The sequence below is a fragment of the Pongo pygmaeus genome, chromosome 8, assembly GCF_028885625.2.
Source record: "Pongo pygmaeus isolate AG05252 chromosome 8, NHGRI_mPonPyg2-v2.0_pri, whole genome shotgun sequence".
Classification (NCBI taxonomy): domain Eukaryota; kingdom Metazoa; phylum Chordata; class Mammalia; order Primates; family Hominidae; genus Pongo; species Pongo pygmaeus.
The window spans coordinates 130,446,237-130,460,299 of record NC_072381.2 but is presented as its reverse complement, the minus strand read 5'-3'; the positions used below and the strand labels follow the sequence as shown (position 1 = coordinate 130,460,299).

Sequence of the window (14,063 nt, the reverse complement as noted above, 5' to 3'; positions counted from 1 at the left end):
CTGGCTTGGGCCCTAACGTGCACAATATCCCCATAAAATGTCTCAGAGCAGATGTTTAAATGGCCATTATCTTGTCAAGAATTCTCCAATGGGATTTCATGTAAAATTAGGATCCCTGATGATAGCGGACGACGAGCTGTAATTCTCCACATAGGTGATTGTCTTCATGGGCACCATCCACCCTCCTCATCCAAATGTCTCCCTCTCTAGAGGATTTCAGTGCAGGAGGCCTGTGAGGACCCCAGTTCATTATGACAAGGTTGCAGTTCTCTAGAAGATTCTCATCAGGAGCCTTGCCTACTCCTCCCCAGCAACCTCTTTCCACTAACTTATATTTGAGCTATAGCCTGGAACATTTGAGCTACGATGAATATTAAAATGGGGTGGTGTACTCATCAGAGACCTGGAGACCGGGACTGGATGCCACTATGAAACAGGTGAAATGATTCAAGAAGACAGCTGAACCCCAGTGACACCCCACAACAAAAACAAAAGAGCTCTTTTGAGCCCCACCCCCACCCTTTCTTTTCCCAGCATTTGATAGGCAAAGATGAATTTGTGTGACACGGGAGTGTCCTACCCTCCTCCTCCCCATCAGACTCTGCGAGGCGCCCGCTCTCTCTTTGGGTGCAGTCATGGATACCAAACAAAGCCTTCGTCCCTCTGGGTTTCCGTTACACAACCGTCTTCCACGTGAAAACCGTGTTAAGCAAAATGAATAGCTGCAAGCTGCTTTATTTCATGTTGTTAAATAACTGGATAAGACTAAGATTTTTCTCTCTATGACTCAGGTTGAAAAGATAAAGTCTGGGAAGCGGTGCCTTTGAATCTAGAGATTTTCTGGAGTTAGGGATGTCTGATTTCTACATATCATTTCCACGACCTCTCGCAGGAGACAGAGTACCGGTGCCCCATGATGCTGCAGAGCGGCTTTTGGTGATAGAGACGCATTATGGAATGTGTATACTTGTAAGGACCCAGGCATAGAGTATCTGCCCTCATAAAGCAAACATAATCCTCCACTCTTGAGGTCTGAGTTGGCTCTCCTGGGTGCCAACCTTTGCATGAGTGACACCTTACTTGAAATGAAGGATGGGCCACACCAGGTGCCTGGAACACTTTTATCCCACTACATGCCCAAACTCCTGGTGTCCTAAACAGTTAGCCCCTCAGACGTGGGGTTTGGGGAGCTGAGCTGTGCACTGGGGTGGTGGCCACGCTGGCCTGGTCACGTCAGGCTGGGCAGAAGAGTTGGAGCAGGGTGGCTCAAGAGTCTTGATTTGGTTTGGAACTTGGAAGGCTGGGTCCCCACTCCTTCAACAGGTGGGCCCCTTTGGAGGGAGCTGTTCCTGCTTGTTTTTGAGATAATCTCTCCAGACACTTGGCAGCCCAGCCAGCGTTTGCTTTGATAGCTTATCTCTGCCCGTCCAGCTTGAACTCCCCTTTCCCACCATCTTCAACCATGCCTGTGGGTCTCTACCTCTCCTTGGCCACCAGGTAGCCCTCATTCCTTGCTGAGGGTTCCACACTGAAGTGGGTTGTACAGAGGAACCTCGTCCGGGAAAGTGAAAGCAAGTCCCACTAAATGTGACTTGGAGCAAGCTTGTGAGGTATTTGTGACATCAGAACCATGAAGAGGCACATCCTGGAGGCTGCCTGGGGGAGGTGGCACCAGAGCTCGGGTGGGGACTCCCCAGGATCCGCACGTGTGTGGGGTCTATCCAAAGGCATCTTCTGCCAAGTCAGGCCAAGCATGTGCTATATCACCCAGTGGTGTCCTGCTGCTGTGGCAACTGTGGCAGCTTTGAAATGATGGTAAGAAAGAGTGTCCTGTGATGGTGGGGACTGAATTAGGCACATGTGTCTCCCGTAGTGGGGCATTAGTAGGCTACACCAGCCCCTCCCATTCTTCTCCAACCAGAAACTGTCAGGTGCCCTGCCAGTGTGGAGAAGAGGTGACCAGCATCTTAGAACTTGGTGAAAGGCGGGTGTGTGTGTGCGCGCACGCAAACTGAGGCCAGAGAGCACATTAATGTGCGTTCTGGCCAGAATCCATTCCTGGGGAAGGTTGGAAAAATCCCCCATTCCTCACTTTCCTTTCTAAATTAGTGTCTACCAAGAAAAAAAGTTGTATATCTTGAGATCATACTTGTCTCACAGCAAACTGATCCTGGTGTTGAGTCAAATTGAGCAGTCGCCTGTTGATCAGGTGTGTATAGTGCCCCAGAGGCTGTCATTTGTAACGGAAAGCCTAACGGGCATTTGCAGAGCAGCCCAGCCCAGCCGGCCCCTCCCCAGCACCTTCCTCTCTGTGTGTGTTCCGTCTCTGCCAAGTTGTTTCCAATTTTCAACACTGACTGGTTGATATCACCGGACATAATGGAAAAATCATTTGTCAGGGTGGCCCTGGCTCCCTGGGGTCAGGGACCCCACGCCCTGGGCAGGGAGCCTCCCTGCTTCTTGGCCTGTACCTCAAGTCACTCAGCTGTGAAAGTAGGACCCCCAGCTAGCATCTCGGGAGATAAACAACAGGTAGGGGCTGGCACTGCATCCCCTTTCCCCTGGCATATCATGCTCCTAGAAACGAAGCTTCTGCTGCTGGAACGGTGAGACCTTCTGCCTCTTTTGCATCTGGAACTTTCAGGGAAATGCAGCATCTCATCCATGGGCCCAGGCCTTCCCTTCTAGGAGTAGCTGATCTTATTTTCTCCAGGTGCTTGTAGAGCTCAAGTTGGGATAGAAATGAGGATGGTGACTCATGGCCAAGAGGCTGTCTCTGTAGCCTCTGGAAGGCCATGCAGGGTGTGCAGTGCCCTCTGCCGGCCAAAGGGCCCCATCGCTGGACACCAGGCCTCCCTTGGGCTGGGCCATCTCCCAGGAAGGGCTGCAACAGGAAAAGGTCAGCCCACGTGGGGGTTTCCATTGGTTTTGAGAGCAAGCAGAGACTGCAGAGAGCATGTCCTTATACGAGCATTCTGGACCCTACGGTGTCAAGAGATGAGTGGGCTGGGATCTCAGAAGGCCAGCTGGGTTCTCCTAAGGACAGTAGAGGCCCCACAAAATCAGTCGAGGATTCCAGGCCTCTCTGAGGCAAAATCCAAAGGCAGGCATCTTAAAAATCTAACCTGAAGATTTTTTTTACAAATTCATATCTCATCATTGCAATTTGTTTGATAAGTAGCTAATTCCTATAATTGCCTTTATTTGATATTTAAATACAAGGGCAATTCATGGTTAAGTGTAAGCTAAATAATTAAAAGTTAAGAGGATTAAATCTTCCCCCATTTCATATACTAAGATAGCAATGTTTAACATTATCTCATTAATAATTTATTATATACTATATGATACATATAACACAGTGTTCTGTAATAACAATTGACAGTTGAATACATAGTCTAATAAATTGTATTAAGTTTTGCATAGGTTTAGCATATAACCTCCAGATATTTCTCTCCAAGAAGTGTAGCTTGGTGGCTCTCGCCTTTGTAAGTCCTCAAGTTCAGAACCCTTAGTGGCCATCAGTCCCCTGTGCTTTTACACCATGCTGGACACAGCAGATGCATCGTGTGTGCTCAGTTGTATCACAGGCTGCAGATTTTGCCGTGGTGATTTTGGGGGCACAGGAGTGGCTTTACTTACCATGGCCCGGTGCCCTTCTGCAGGCATGACATGAGAACCTTCCAACGTTCTGGATACTTTCTCTGCATGACGTTCAGATATAAACATTCTGGAATCATTTCTTGCACACTATATGTAACAAAAGATGAGTTTTCTGGTGGAACCACTTCTGTCTGCATAAAATTTGAGATTACTAATTTTTTTTATCTGTTCAACCAGCCTTCTCAGCTACAGATCAAAATTTTCATGCCAGAGTAGGAAAGAGAAAACTAGAAAAGGAAAAATTAATCTGCATTCCTGGTTCCTCAAGTCTAAACAGATAGGAATAAGAGGTGTCGTTTAGTTTGTTTGCTTATTTGCTTTTATCCCTTTTTTTTCTTAGCCTTTATTATTAAATAACACTATTAAAACTAATATACTGTTTATTTTTAAGGCATATTTGGAAGACAGACAAGTGCTTTTAAAATGTGTGAAAATCCTAAACACAGGAATGGCTCATTTTCTTTAGCAACAAAGACCAACGCTTAATTTCCATTATGACACAAATCAAACAACCAATTAGGAAAATCATGAATTCTTTCTGCTCAAGTCTTCTGTTCTTGATTATAGCTTTTAGCAAGTGAAAATATTTAGAATTTTGGAGTCTTGCATTTAACATGAGGAAATGTATTTTCGTGTGCTAACAACCCTTAACCAAAACGGGAGGATTTACTCAGCTTTGTTGGCCAAGGGAAAGCCTGGTTTTTAGATTTGCTCACCTCCTCCTGTGTGGCAGCCCAGAGCCTCATAGTGTGCCCTCTCCTAGCACTGGCTCCATGTGCTCAGAGACTTGCTGTGTACATTTCTTTGATGTTTCTTACCCTGTGTAGCTTACAGGGGCTTCACTTTTAATTTTTTGGTCATTTCAAAGCCCCTAAGAATGTTTTGGTGGGAGTTAGATGGACAGAACAGAATCACAGGTCCACATTCCTTAGCCTCATATCCAAATTCTTTTTTTTTTTTTTTGAGATAGAGTCTCACTCTGTCACTCAGGCTGGAGTGCAGTGGCGGGATCTCAGCTGACTACAACCTCCACTTCCTTGGCTCAAGCGATTCTCCTGCCTCAGCCTCCCCAGTAGCTGGGATTACAGGCATGCACCACCATGCCCGGCTAATTTTTTGTATTTTTAGTAGAGATGGGGTTTCACCATGTTGGCCAGGCTGGTCTCGAACTTCTGACCTCATGTGATCGGCCCTCCTTGGCCTCCCAGTGTGCTAGGATTACAGGTATGAGCCACCACGCCTGGCCCTCATATCCAAATTCTAAAATACTCTGATAGTGGCATAATTTGACCTGCCCTAAATTGATGAGTCTGTTTTTTATATTCTTTCTTAATCCAGTTGGGTCAGTATGATTATCTGTTCTGGCACAGGCATTTAGATGATTTGGGGGGTACACTGTAATAGATTGTGGAAGCCATGTATTTTTTTTTAAAACCCAAGCACTTGTGAATTCTGTAGCATACCTAGCCTTGGGGTGTCGGAAGTGGGTTGTAGCCCTGTGTTGGCCACAGCTGGATTTCCTGCATTGCATCAGCCCTAGAGAATTAGAGGGTGGGGCCCTTGGAACTGATCGAGGGCATGTGACCAGGGTATGACCATGTCACTCTCGGGTTGGGCTGCTGGGTGCTCGCCAGCCTTTCTTTGATGGTGGAACCAGAGTGAAGCTTCAATGTGTGTATTAGAAAGTGTCACGACTGGGCTTGGTGGCTCACGCCTGTAATCCCAGCACTTTGGGAGGCCGAGGGGTCAGGACACCTGAGGTCACGAGTTTGAGACCAGCCTGGCCAACGTGGTGAAACCCTGTATCTACTAAAAATACAAAAATTTGCTGGGCTTGGTGGCGTGTGCCTGTCGTCCCAGCTATTTGGGAGGCTACAGCAGGAGAATCACTTGAACTCGAGAAGTGGAGATTGCAGTCAGCTGAGATTTCCTGGGCAACAAAGCGGGAATCTGTCTCCAAAAAAAAAAAAAAAAGAAAGGGTCCTGCTAGTTACCTTTAGGGCATGGGGTATGGGGGCTCTTGGAGAGGGAGATTTTCCTGTACACCTTTTTATTGGTAGTGTATAGGAAGTCAGACACTCTCTTAATACCCAAAAATGTAGAACTAAATTTGCAAAAATTAATAAATAATCAGGAAGCAATATTCACTTTTGGCCATTGTCTTAGTTTGGGCTGCTGTAAGAAAAATACCATCGACTGAGTGGCTTTATTTCTTACAGCTCTGGAGCCTGGGAAATGTAAAACTAATGATCTGGCAGATCCAGGATCTGGGAGGGCCTGCTTGCTGGCTGTAGACCTCCTGGCTGTATCCTCGTGTGGGGCAGCAAGATCATCTGTTGGGTACTACGGACTGGGTACTACTCCTGTTCCTGAGGGCAGAGCCTCGTGAATCACCTCCAGAGGCCCAGCACCCAAATACGTCACTGTGGGAATTAGGGTTTGAACATTCACGAATTCAACACTCAGCATGGAAGAATTTTAGGGTACATAAGCATTCGGTCCATAGCTGCTGTTCTGAAAACTGGTTCCATTAAGCTCATTTCCTATCCTGATTTTCTCAAAAAGCTTCATTTTCTTCCTTTAAAGTACAGTTTTAGTAATTTTGTTATTAATTGTGTTACGGTTGCCATTTAATCAAAGGCTGGGCCAGTGCTTTTTGACCCACTGATCCCTGACTCTTTTAGGACATTTATTTTGTTATATCTGGTTTTGCTGTTGCTGTAAGTTTGAGACAGGCTCTCGCTGTGATCCCTGACTCTTTTAGGACATTTGTTTTGTTATATCTGGTTTTGCTGTTGCTTTAAGTTTGAGACAGGCTCTCGCTGGGTTGCCCAGGCTGGAATGCAGTGGCTTTATTCACAGGTGCGATCATGGCACACCACAGCCTCAAGAGAGCTGCCCGTCTCAGCCTTCTGAGGAGGGAGACTAGAGGCACACGCCACTGTGCCCTGCTTATATCTGGTTTTTAGTAGTTTTTTCCAAGTGTAGTTTACAAAATAAAATGCTCATCACCTGTTCAGAAGATTCTACCCAGCTCTCTTCCTAAGAAAGACATCTGTTGCACAAGTTTGGCTTCTGAAGCTTATGGAATGTGCTCTTTTGAGGTGGCCTGAGCACATGTGGCTCTGTTGACTCCGGATGAAAAGTCAGAGTGTTTTCTGGGCAGAAGTCATTGGTGGGCTGGTGTTCTCAAGGCACTGTTAACTGGCACCGTATCTGCAGATGTGCCGCTGGCACCGCACCAGCAGGATCCTCGGCTATGTGTGCAAGAGCTGGGCGTCGCCACCACCTGGACTGTTGCTGTCTCCTCATCTTGGCACAGCAGTCGCACAGGCTCCTAGATGAGCCTGCGGGTGCACTGAGAGGCCCTGTAGGCTGCGGTGAATGAAGCTTTCCAGGAGTGAGTCCTGTCGTTTTGGATCCCAGGCTCAGAAGGGTGGTGGACCTTGTGCATCAATGCGGCCATCTGGGTTGCAAGGAATCTTTTCTTCCTGCATTGGATCGCCTCAACCTCTCAAACAGAAAGTCTACGCCCCACTCATGCTTACCAATGAGATCTGAGTTCTCCGGGGACACACTCAGAGAACTTTGGCAGGACTTGCTTAACTACAATGATATTAATTTGTGAGCATATTGTGAAACTCGGTCTGCCTTTATTAACAGAATGTTTAAGTAGATTTCCTTGAAAGAATTGAAAGACATCATCATGTTTAACTGGATTTGAGAGAAATTTCATTTTGAAGAAGGGCACTGTCAGAGGCATGCACTTACTCTATAAATCCCTTCGGCTGCCTATTCTTGATGAAGGTTAGGAAGTGGAGTCAAGAAATCGAGAGGGTCGGCCGGGCACGGTCGCTCACACCTATAATCCCAGCACTTTGGGAGGCCGAGGCAGACAGATCACGAGGTCAGGAGATCGAGACCATCCTGGCTAACACGGTCTCTACTGAAAATACAAAAAATTAGCCGGGAGTGGTGGCAGCACTTGTAGTCCCAGCTACTCGGGAGGCTGTGAGGGAGGAGAATGGCATGAACCTGGGAGGCGGAGCTTGCAGTGAGCCCAGATTGCGCCACTGCACTCCAGCCTGGGCGACAGAGCGAGAATCCTTCTCAAAAGAAAAAAGAAAAAGAAAAGAAATCGAGAGGGTCTATAAAACTGAGTTGATGGGCTGGGTTTTTGTGCTGTGTAAACTAAGGGCGCTTGGTAGAGAACCTCATGATGGTGGCGAGGAGCTGGTGATGGTCATTGATAAAATTAACCTGCCCAGATTTTAGACTGTGCTTGATGAGGGGAACCCTCCCCTTCCCCCTGCCCTTGATTCTGGATATGTTGGAGTTTGATAGCCAAGCAAGGGCTTGTAAAATGTGCCGTTTTTCCTTTTGGTTGTCTCATTTCTTCAAAAATCTCCCATTCTCTGTGATACCTCCACGAAACAAATCTTCCATACCTGTCCCCTCTGGAAACAACCAAGTATCTCCAAGTGGCTTTCTTTTCCAAGCCTTGTTCATCTTCAGAAATGAGTTGAATTTCTTGACACCAAATATTTCAGCCCTAGATCACAGCCCTCACTTAAAGCAAATACAATTTAAGGTCCACGTTTCTGATCTTTGGTTGGAGTTTGGCCTGTGATACCCATAACTTTCCTTTTGGGAGGAGGCAGTGTTTCTTCTTGTGAGGTTTGGCTTCAGGGCACTCTTCTTCCTTTTGAAAAGATACAGCTTTCCTGTTGACCTTGAACTTCACTGAGGTTCACCTCCCAGCCTCAGCCAGAAGGGAATGATTATTCCCTGCCAGGGGGAGTGTGCAAGGGGGTGTCAGAGGAAAGGCAGGAGCAGCTCGCAGAGACCTGCAGGCTCCCACCAAGTGTTTTCGTGTACATCCTCACTGGTTGGTCCTCACTGCCACTCTGGGACATCACAGTGACATCCCATTCTACAAACAAGGAGCCTGAGTATCCAGAACAGCTCATCCAAGCTCATTCCACCAGTGGAGTCTAGAACTCCCTCCACCCACAATTCCGCCCCTCGCATGGTTTGAGGAACAATTTCAGCAGGAGTGGAATAGTGAAACACGTTCCCTCTGCTTTTGTTCCTTCCTTATTTGTGCCCATATTGTTTGGTGTTTAGCGGGGAAAAATTGATTTATGAGTGGAGTCTGGTTTAAAATAAAGGCAGAGCCTGGTTTTCATAGGAGACGTCACCAAGAGAGTTGTGATGATGTCAGGGAGCCCAGAGCCAGCGTGGATTGGGGGTGCTGGCTTGCTCAGCATGGAGACCAGCTGGAGGCCGCTGTGTGCAGCTCAGCTCTAAGGAGGGCCTGTGGCTGTCATTGGAAGATGGTTATGTTAATAGCTTGCTCCTTGGGAGGGCTAAGGAGGAAAATGTCACATTTCGTACATTCTTGTTGCACAAGAAATATCAGGGGAGGGGACTGAGGCTACACAAATCAATGGTCACTGCCCAGACCAGACCCAGAGGCTGGTGGCCTTGGGAGCCAAGATGGCCAGCCCTAAACATGGGTCGGTGCCACTGGCTGGGGTGTGCAAAAAGGAACCCACAGAAGGGCGAGAAAAGAGGGTGACCCCCCTCCCCCGACCCCCAAAAAAAGCCAGACATGGGAGTCAGCCTCTCTTTTTTTTTTTTAATAGTAGAATGTTGGCGTTTGTGGAAGCTGATGGCTGATCTTTCCTTTGATTGCATGATTGAAATTCTACTTATCAATTTTTCAGGAAGCCATCTAATTATACAAATTAAAATTCAAAGGAAAGCAAAAAGAATGATTACGCCTCACTCGGGAATTGGGGGAGGAGGGTGTGAAACCCGTCTTGCCTCAGATTATAATGCTGTCATTTTTCATCTCCGAGGTCTTCACAAAAATTAACTGATTAATTCTCTTCCCCCCTTGGATGACGCAGCTGACGTGGAATTCTGTTTTTACAACAGAGTCAAGGAGGGGCCAGACTGCAGTTTGACCATCAGAGCTTGTGCCTGAGCAGATGACAATTGCTGGCCCGAGCCTTCCTGGTCAGTTTCACCTAGAGTCATTTGTGGGTTGGGAGGGGATGGACAAAAGCTCAGATCGATAGGTTTGGCCCCCCGCCCCCCCTCCAATAACTCTTAAGTTGGCTATAGTTAGGGACTCTTTTTTTGTGTGGTTGCCTTTCAGAAAGCCCAGCACTGGCTAGGCGCAGTGGCTCACACCTGTAATCCCAGCACTTTGGGAAGCTGAGGTGGGTGGATCACTTGAGTTCAGGAGTTCGAGACCAGTCCAGGCAACATGGTGTGAAACCCTGTCTCTTCAAAAAATACAAAAATTAGCCAGGCATGTTGGCACATGCCTGTAGTACCACCTATTAAGGAGGCTGAGGTGGGAGGATTGCTTGAGCCTGGGAAGTTGAGGCTGCAGTGAGTGAGCCATGAGCTTGCCTCTGCATTCCAGCCTGAGTGAAGAGCAGACCCTGTCTCACCAAAAATAAAAAAACCAACACTAGCAAAACCAGTTTTTAAAATACGTCCACATGGATCTGCTCAAGGGTAACCCCACACATTCTAGGACAACCTCCATCTCCTGACTGATCCGATATGGTCATTCCCCGTTTTGGGGGAACTTCCCAATCATTGAAAGGGTTTGGTATCTCAGGGATGTTACATTAATTATTTATGTGATTGGAAATTGTGCTTTTTCGTAGCTCTTTTATTGAGAATCAAGTAATTATCGCCATAAATCTTTCGGATGCCTTTTCAGCCTCGTTGCTGGGAAATTAGCCATTAACTTACAGAAACCTGGTAGACCTGCAATCTGACCTTTTGATAAAGTAACTCTTAATGTTTTGCATAACTGATGACCGTACATCATTATCCTCATTTCTACCCCTTGGGCCTCACTTTTGTCTTTTATCTCTCCTCTTTCTTTCCGCTAGATCACTGAGAACCACTTTTTCTGTGTGTGTGTATGTGGTTGTGGTGGTGTTCTTAAAATAAGACTGACTTAATTGTATTCCTTGGGGAAAAAAATACAGAAGACAATAGAGTGGGCCTTAAACGTTATTTCCCAATTGAGATTCAAGGCACCTTTTTTTTTTTTTAAAGACAGAGTCTTGCTCTGTCACCAGGTTGGAGTGCAGTGGTGCAACCTCAGCTTACTGCAACCTCCACCTCCCAGATTCACATGATTCTTTTGCCTTGGCCTCCCAAGTAGCTGGGATTACAGGTGCCTGCCAGCATACCTGGCTAATTTTTGTATTTTTGGTAGAGACAGGAGTTTATCATGTTGGCCAGGCTGGTCTCGGACTCTTGACCTCAGGTGATCCGCCTGCCTCGGCCTCCCAAACTGCTGGGCTTATAGGCGTGAGCCACCGTGCCTGGCCAAGATTCATCAAGCCTCTTGTAATCAATGGAAAGAATGCAGTTCCAGAGCAGTGACGCAAACCTGGGATATTGGGGACAGCCGTTAATGATCTGGACCTCACCCGGCACATTGGTGATAGTCAGAGGCTTCCAAAGTGCTCAGATCCTGACCTTTCCAGAAGGAGGATGGGCAGCAGCTCTTCTTCCCCAGGCCGCAGTCAGGTCTCCCTCTAGAGAATCCCACGTACCCCAAACCACATGAGAGACCTTTCTTGCCTCCTCCATCAGCCTCACCTCTGCCTGAAACATCACGGGGATGGTTACACTCTCACACTAAGAAAATACTTCAGCCCATATAGCTGGGACCAAGTGTCAAGGCCAGCAGCCTGGGACCCTGTCCTTGCTGGTGCTGACTGCGGTCCCCTCCAGCTGCAAGGAAGGTTCAGGAAGGTGGCATTGGACGAACATTGGTTAGCAGCTGCTGGGGCTTCCCACCCGCATTCTCACGTGATAGAGTCAGGGTTTTGTGTTGTTCTGAGCTGTGGCTTTGACCCCTGACCCCTGCGTGGCTGTTTTGGAAAGCATTGTTGTAACTCACCTGGCAGAAGGCCTTGGCAGAGCCCCTCGAGTCACCACAGTGTGCATCTGCATCTCAGCGTGAGTGCGTTTGGGGCAGGTCCAACTGGCTGTCACTTGGTCTCTGCCACTGGAATACAATTTATTACACTTCAAATTGGTCAGTAAATTGGCATTTATAGCCCTAAAGTTAAAAGCAAGAGATCTGTTGGAATTTGCTGCTTCCAGAAATAACTGACGATTGTCTTGTGTGCATTCGCTTGCTTTCTATTATAAGAAGCAGGAGGTGGCTGAGATGCACTTGGTGCAGCCTCCATTCCCAGTGCTTTGGGAAGAGAGCAAGTCCCATGTGTCCGCATGGCAGGTTCCCTTATAGAAAGTAGCAGTTAAGTCCCCAATGAGCTGTTGTCCTGTGCCCAGAGGGTCTCCAGAGAGTAAGGATTCTTTTCTCCTTGTTTCAGGCTTCATAGTGGCGTCATGCACGCAGACTCCTGCGAGTTCCCCTAAGTTCTTAGAGGACTGCTTTGCCTTTTGATCTGAGAGTTGCAAAGTTCCATAAAGAATGGCCCTTGTGGATAAGCACAAAGTCAAGAGACAGCGATTGGACAGAATTTGTGAAGGTAAGAGCGTGTTTGGCGGTTTTTACCAAACATACGTAGTCCCTCACTCAGATCTTCGCTGGCTGCTCCCTTGAGTTGGCTGTGCCACCCCCCAAGCCAGATTCCTTCCAACATTGCACACCATTGGCACCCTCTGCTGGGTGTCCTTGGCCGTGGGCCTGGCCTTGGCTTGGGACAAGGCCTGGCTTCTGGGGCGGGGTTGAGAACTAGGAGAACAGTTTCAGGGCTGGTGGGCCCTGAGGTCCATGTCTTCCTTGTACCTAAGGTTATTTTGCATATAAAAGATGGTATTGATTAGGACCATCTTTTTTCACTTCCTGAAATCTCAGGACTTTACCTGTTTTGGATTAAGATATTTACAATGCTGAATTTCCTGATATTATGAGATTCCTGAAGAGCCCAGCATTGCCCCTCGTGGTGTGTTCATGTCCCTGGTATCTTTGGAGATGTCTGGAAGTGTTCTGTTCTGTTCATGAAAGGAAAAGTAAACACAATTAAAATCTAATGGAAACCTGGGGACAAAACTCTGAAGTGTTGATTAAGCACTGCGCTCTTCCAGCTAGCGGGTGGTAAGAAACCACCGTGTGGATTTGGGTTTAGGGGTGAGTGCACCTGCCAGATGGGGTCAGTGCTACAGGGCTGCTCTTTGCTCAGGGTGATTGCTGGTACTGCCCTACAGGGTGGCTCTCGGAGGGAAGCGAAGGTGGCTCCGCAGCCCCCTCCGCACCCTTCACGCACACGCTGAAGTTTAGTAGCTGACCCACCAGTTTGCGGACAGGAATACGCAACCCACAGGCCTTCCCCTGCAGCTGCCCATATGGAATTGTCTGTCCTATAAGTAGATGTGGCTCACGCCACACGGGGTGGGGACATCATAGACATTCTGCTGAGTGACTCCACAGCCCCACAGTACTCTGCACTGCAAGATCACAAAAGCACTGACATTCCTAGGGTTCAGTATAAGGAGTCTGGCATTAAAGGGTGTTTTTAAAGTAAACATTCACAAATTATAAAAACCTACAGAGAGGTTGGTAGGATAGTACAGTGAACACCAATATTCCATTCAGTTTTCCAGATTTCTTTGAGGGGAGATAAAGATAGAGATATACATATAAATAGACACTGTGTGAGTAGATGATGGATTTTCTTCCAGAACCATCTGAAAAAATGCAGGGGCAGCACTTTACTCTGGACTACCTATGGCATGGCACCTTTTATCCAATTTCCTACATGCTCCCAATACTGGAATGAACCCCAGGAATCTAACCTCAGGACAGTATTGTCTAGTATAGGCTGCATATTCGCATTTCCTCCATGTCTCTTTGCCTGTGCAATAGATAAGGGTCACGCATTGTGTTTAGCTGTTACATCTCTCTAGTCTCCTTAGTCTAAAATTATCCCCTGGGCTTTTTTGACTTTCAGAGACATTGGACTTATTGAAGAGCCCAGGCCCCATTGATTTGTAGACTATTCCACAGTATGGGTTCACCAGATTGTATGGGGAGTTGTAAAATTTACTCTTGACTTCCAGTGTAAAGGTGCTTGATTGAGGTTACTGAGTACTTGCTTCTGGAACACGCTCGTGACTCAGCTTTCCAAGGTTAGTAGCAGGAATGCCTCTGGGGCTGACTCCACCCCCTGCACCCAGGATTCTCCAGGGGTGTTGCATCAGAAACTAGAATGGGATTGAAGAGCCAGCAGCGTTTCCTGTCTGTGTTTCCATGGCTGTATAAACCTGACTTGGGCAAAACCATTGCCTGCTTGTAGACCCTCTGTCCCATCCAGACAGGTGCTGAAGGATGGTTCACCAACCTTCTCACCCCCTTTATGTGTAATAGGAAATTTTCAGCCAATTTT

General features: G+C 47.3%; 1 protein-coding gene across 23 annotated transcripts in view; it reads left to right on the top strand.

Annotated features, from left to right (window-relative positions):
* Positions 1–14,063, top strand: part of CTBP2 (C-terminal binding protein 2) — a 173,522-nt gene that overhangs the window by 110,168 nt on the left and 49,291 nt on the right. For 12 of the 23 annotated variants that reach the window (XM_054437174.2, XM_063670381.1, XM_054437179.2 and 9 more), the window contains one exon: positions 12,048–12,206. The exons of 5 other annotated variants lie outside the window; for them this stretch is intronic. In XM_054437174.2, the coding sequence (XP_054293149.1) occupies positions 12,149–12,206 (58 nt within the window). In that variant the 5' untranslated portion in view covers positions 12,048–12,148. Of the gene's footprint in view, positions 1–9,578; positions 9,688–12,047; positions 12,207–14,063 lie in introns of all 23 variants that reach the window. 6 more of the 23 variants (XM_063670378.1, XM_063670380.1, XM_063670382.1 and 3 more) reach the window with 2 other exon arrangements.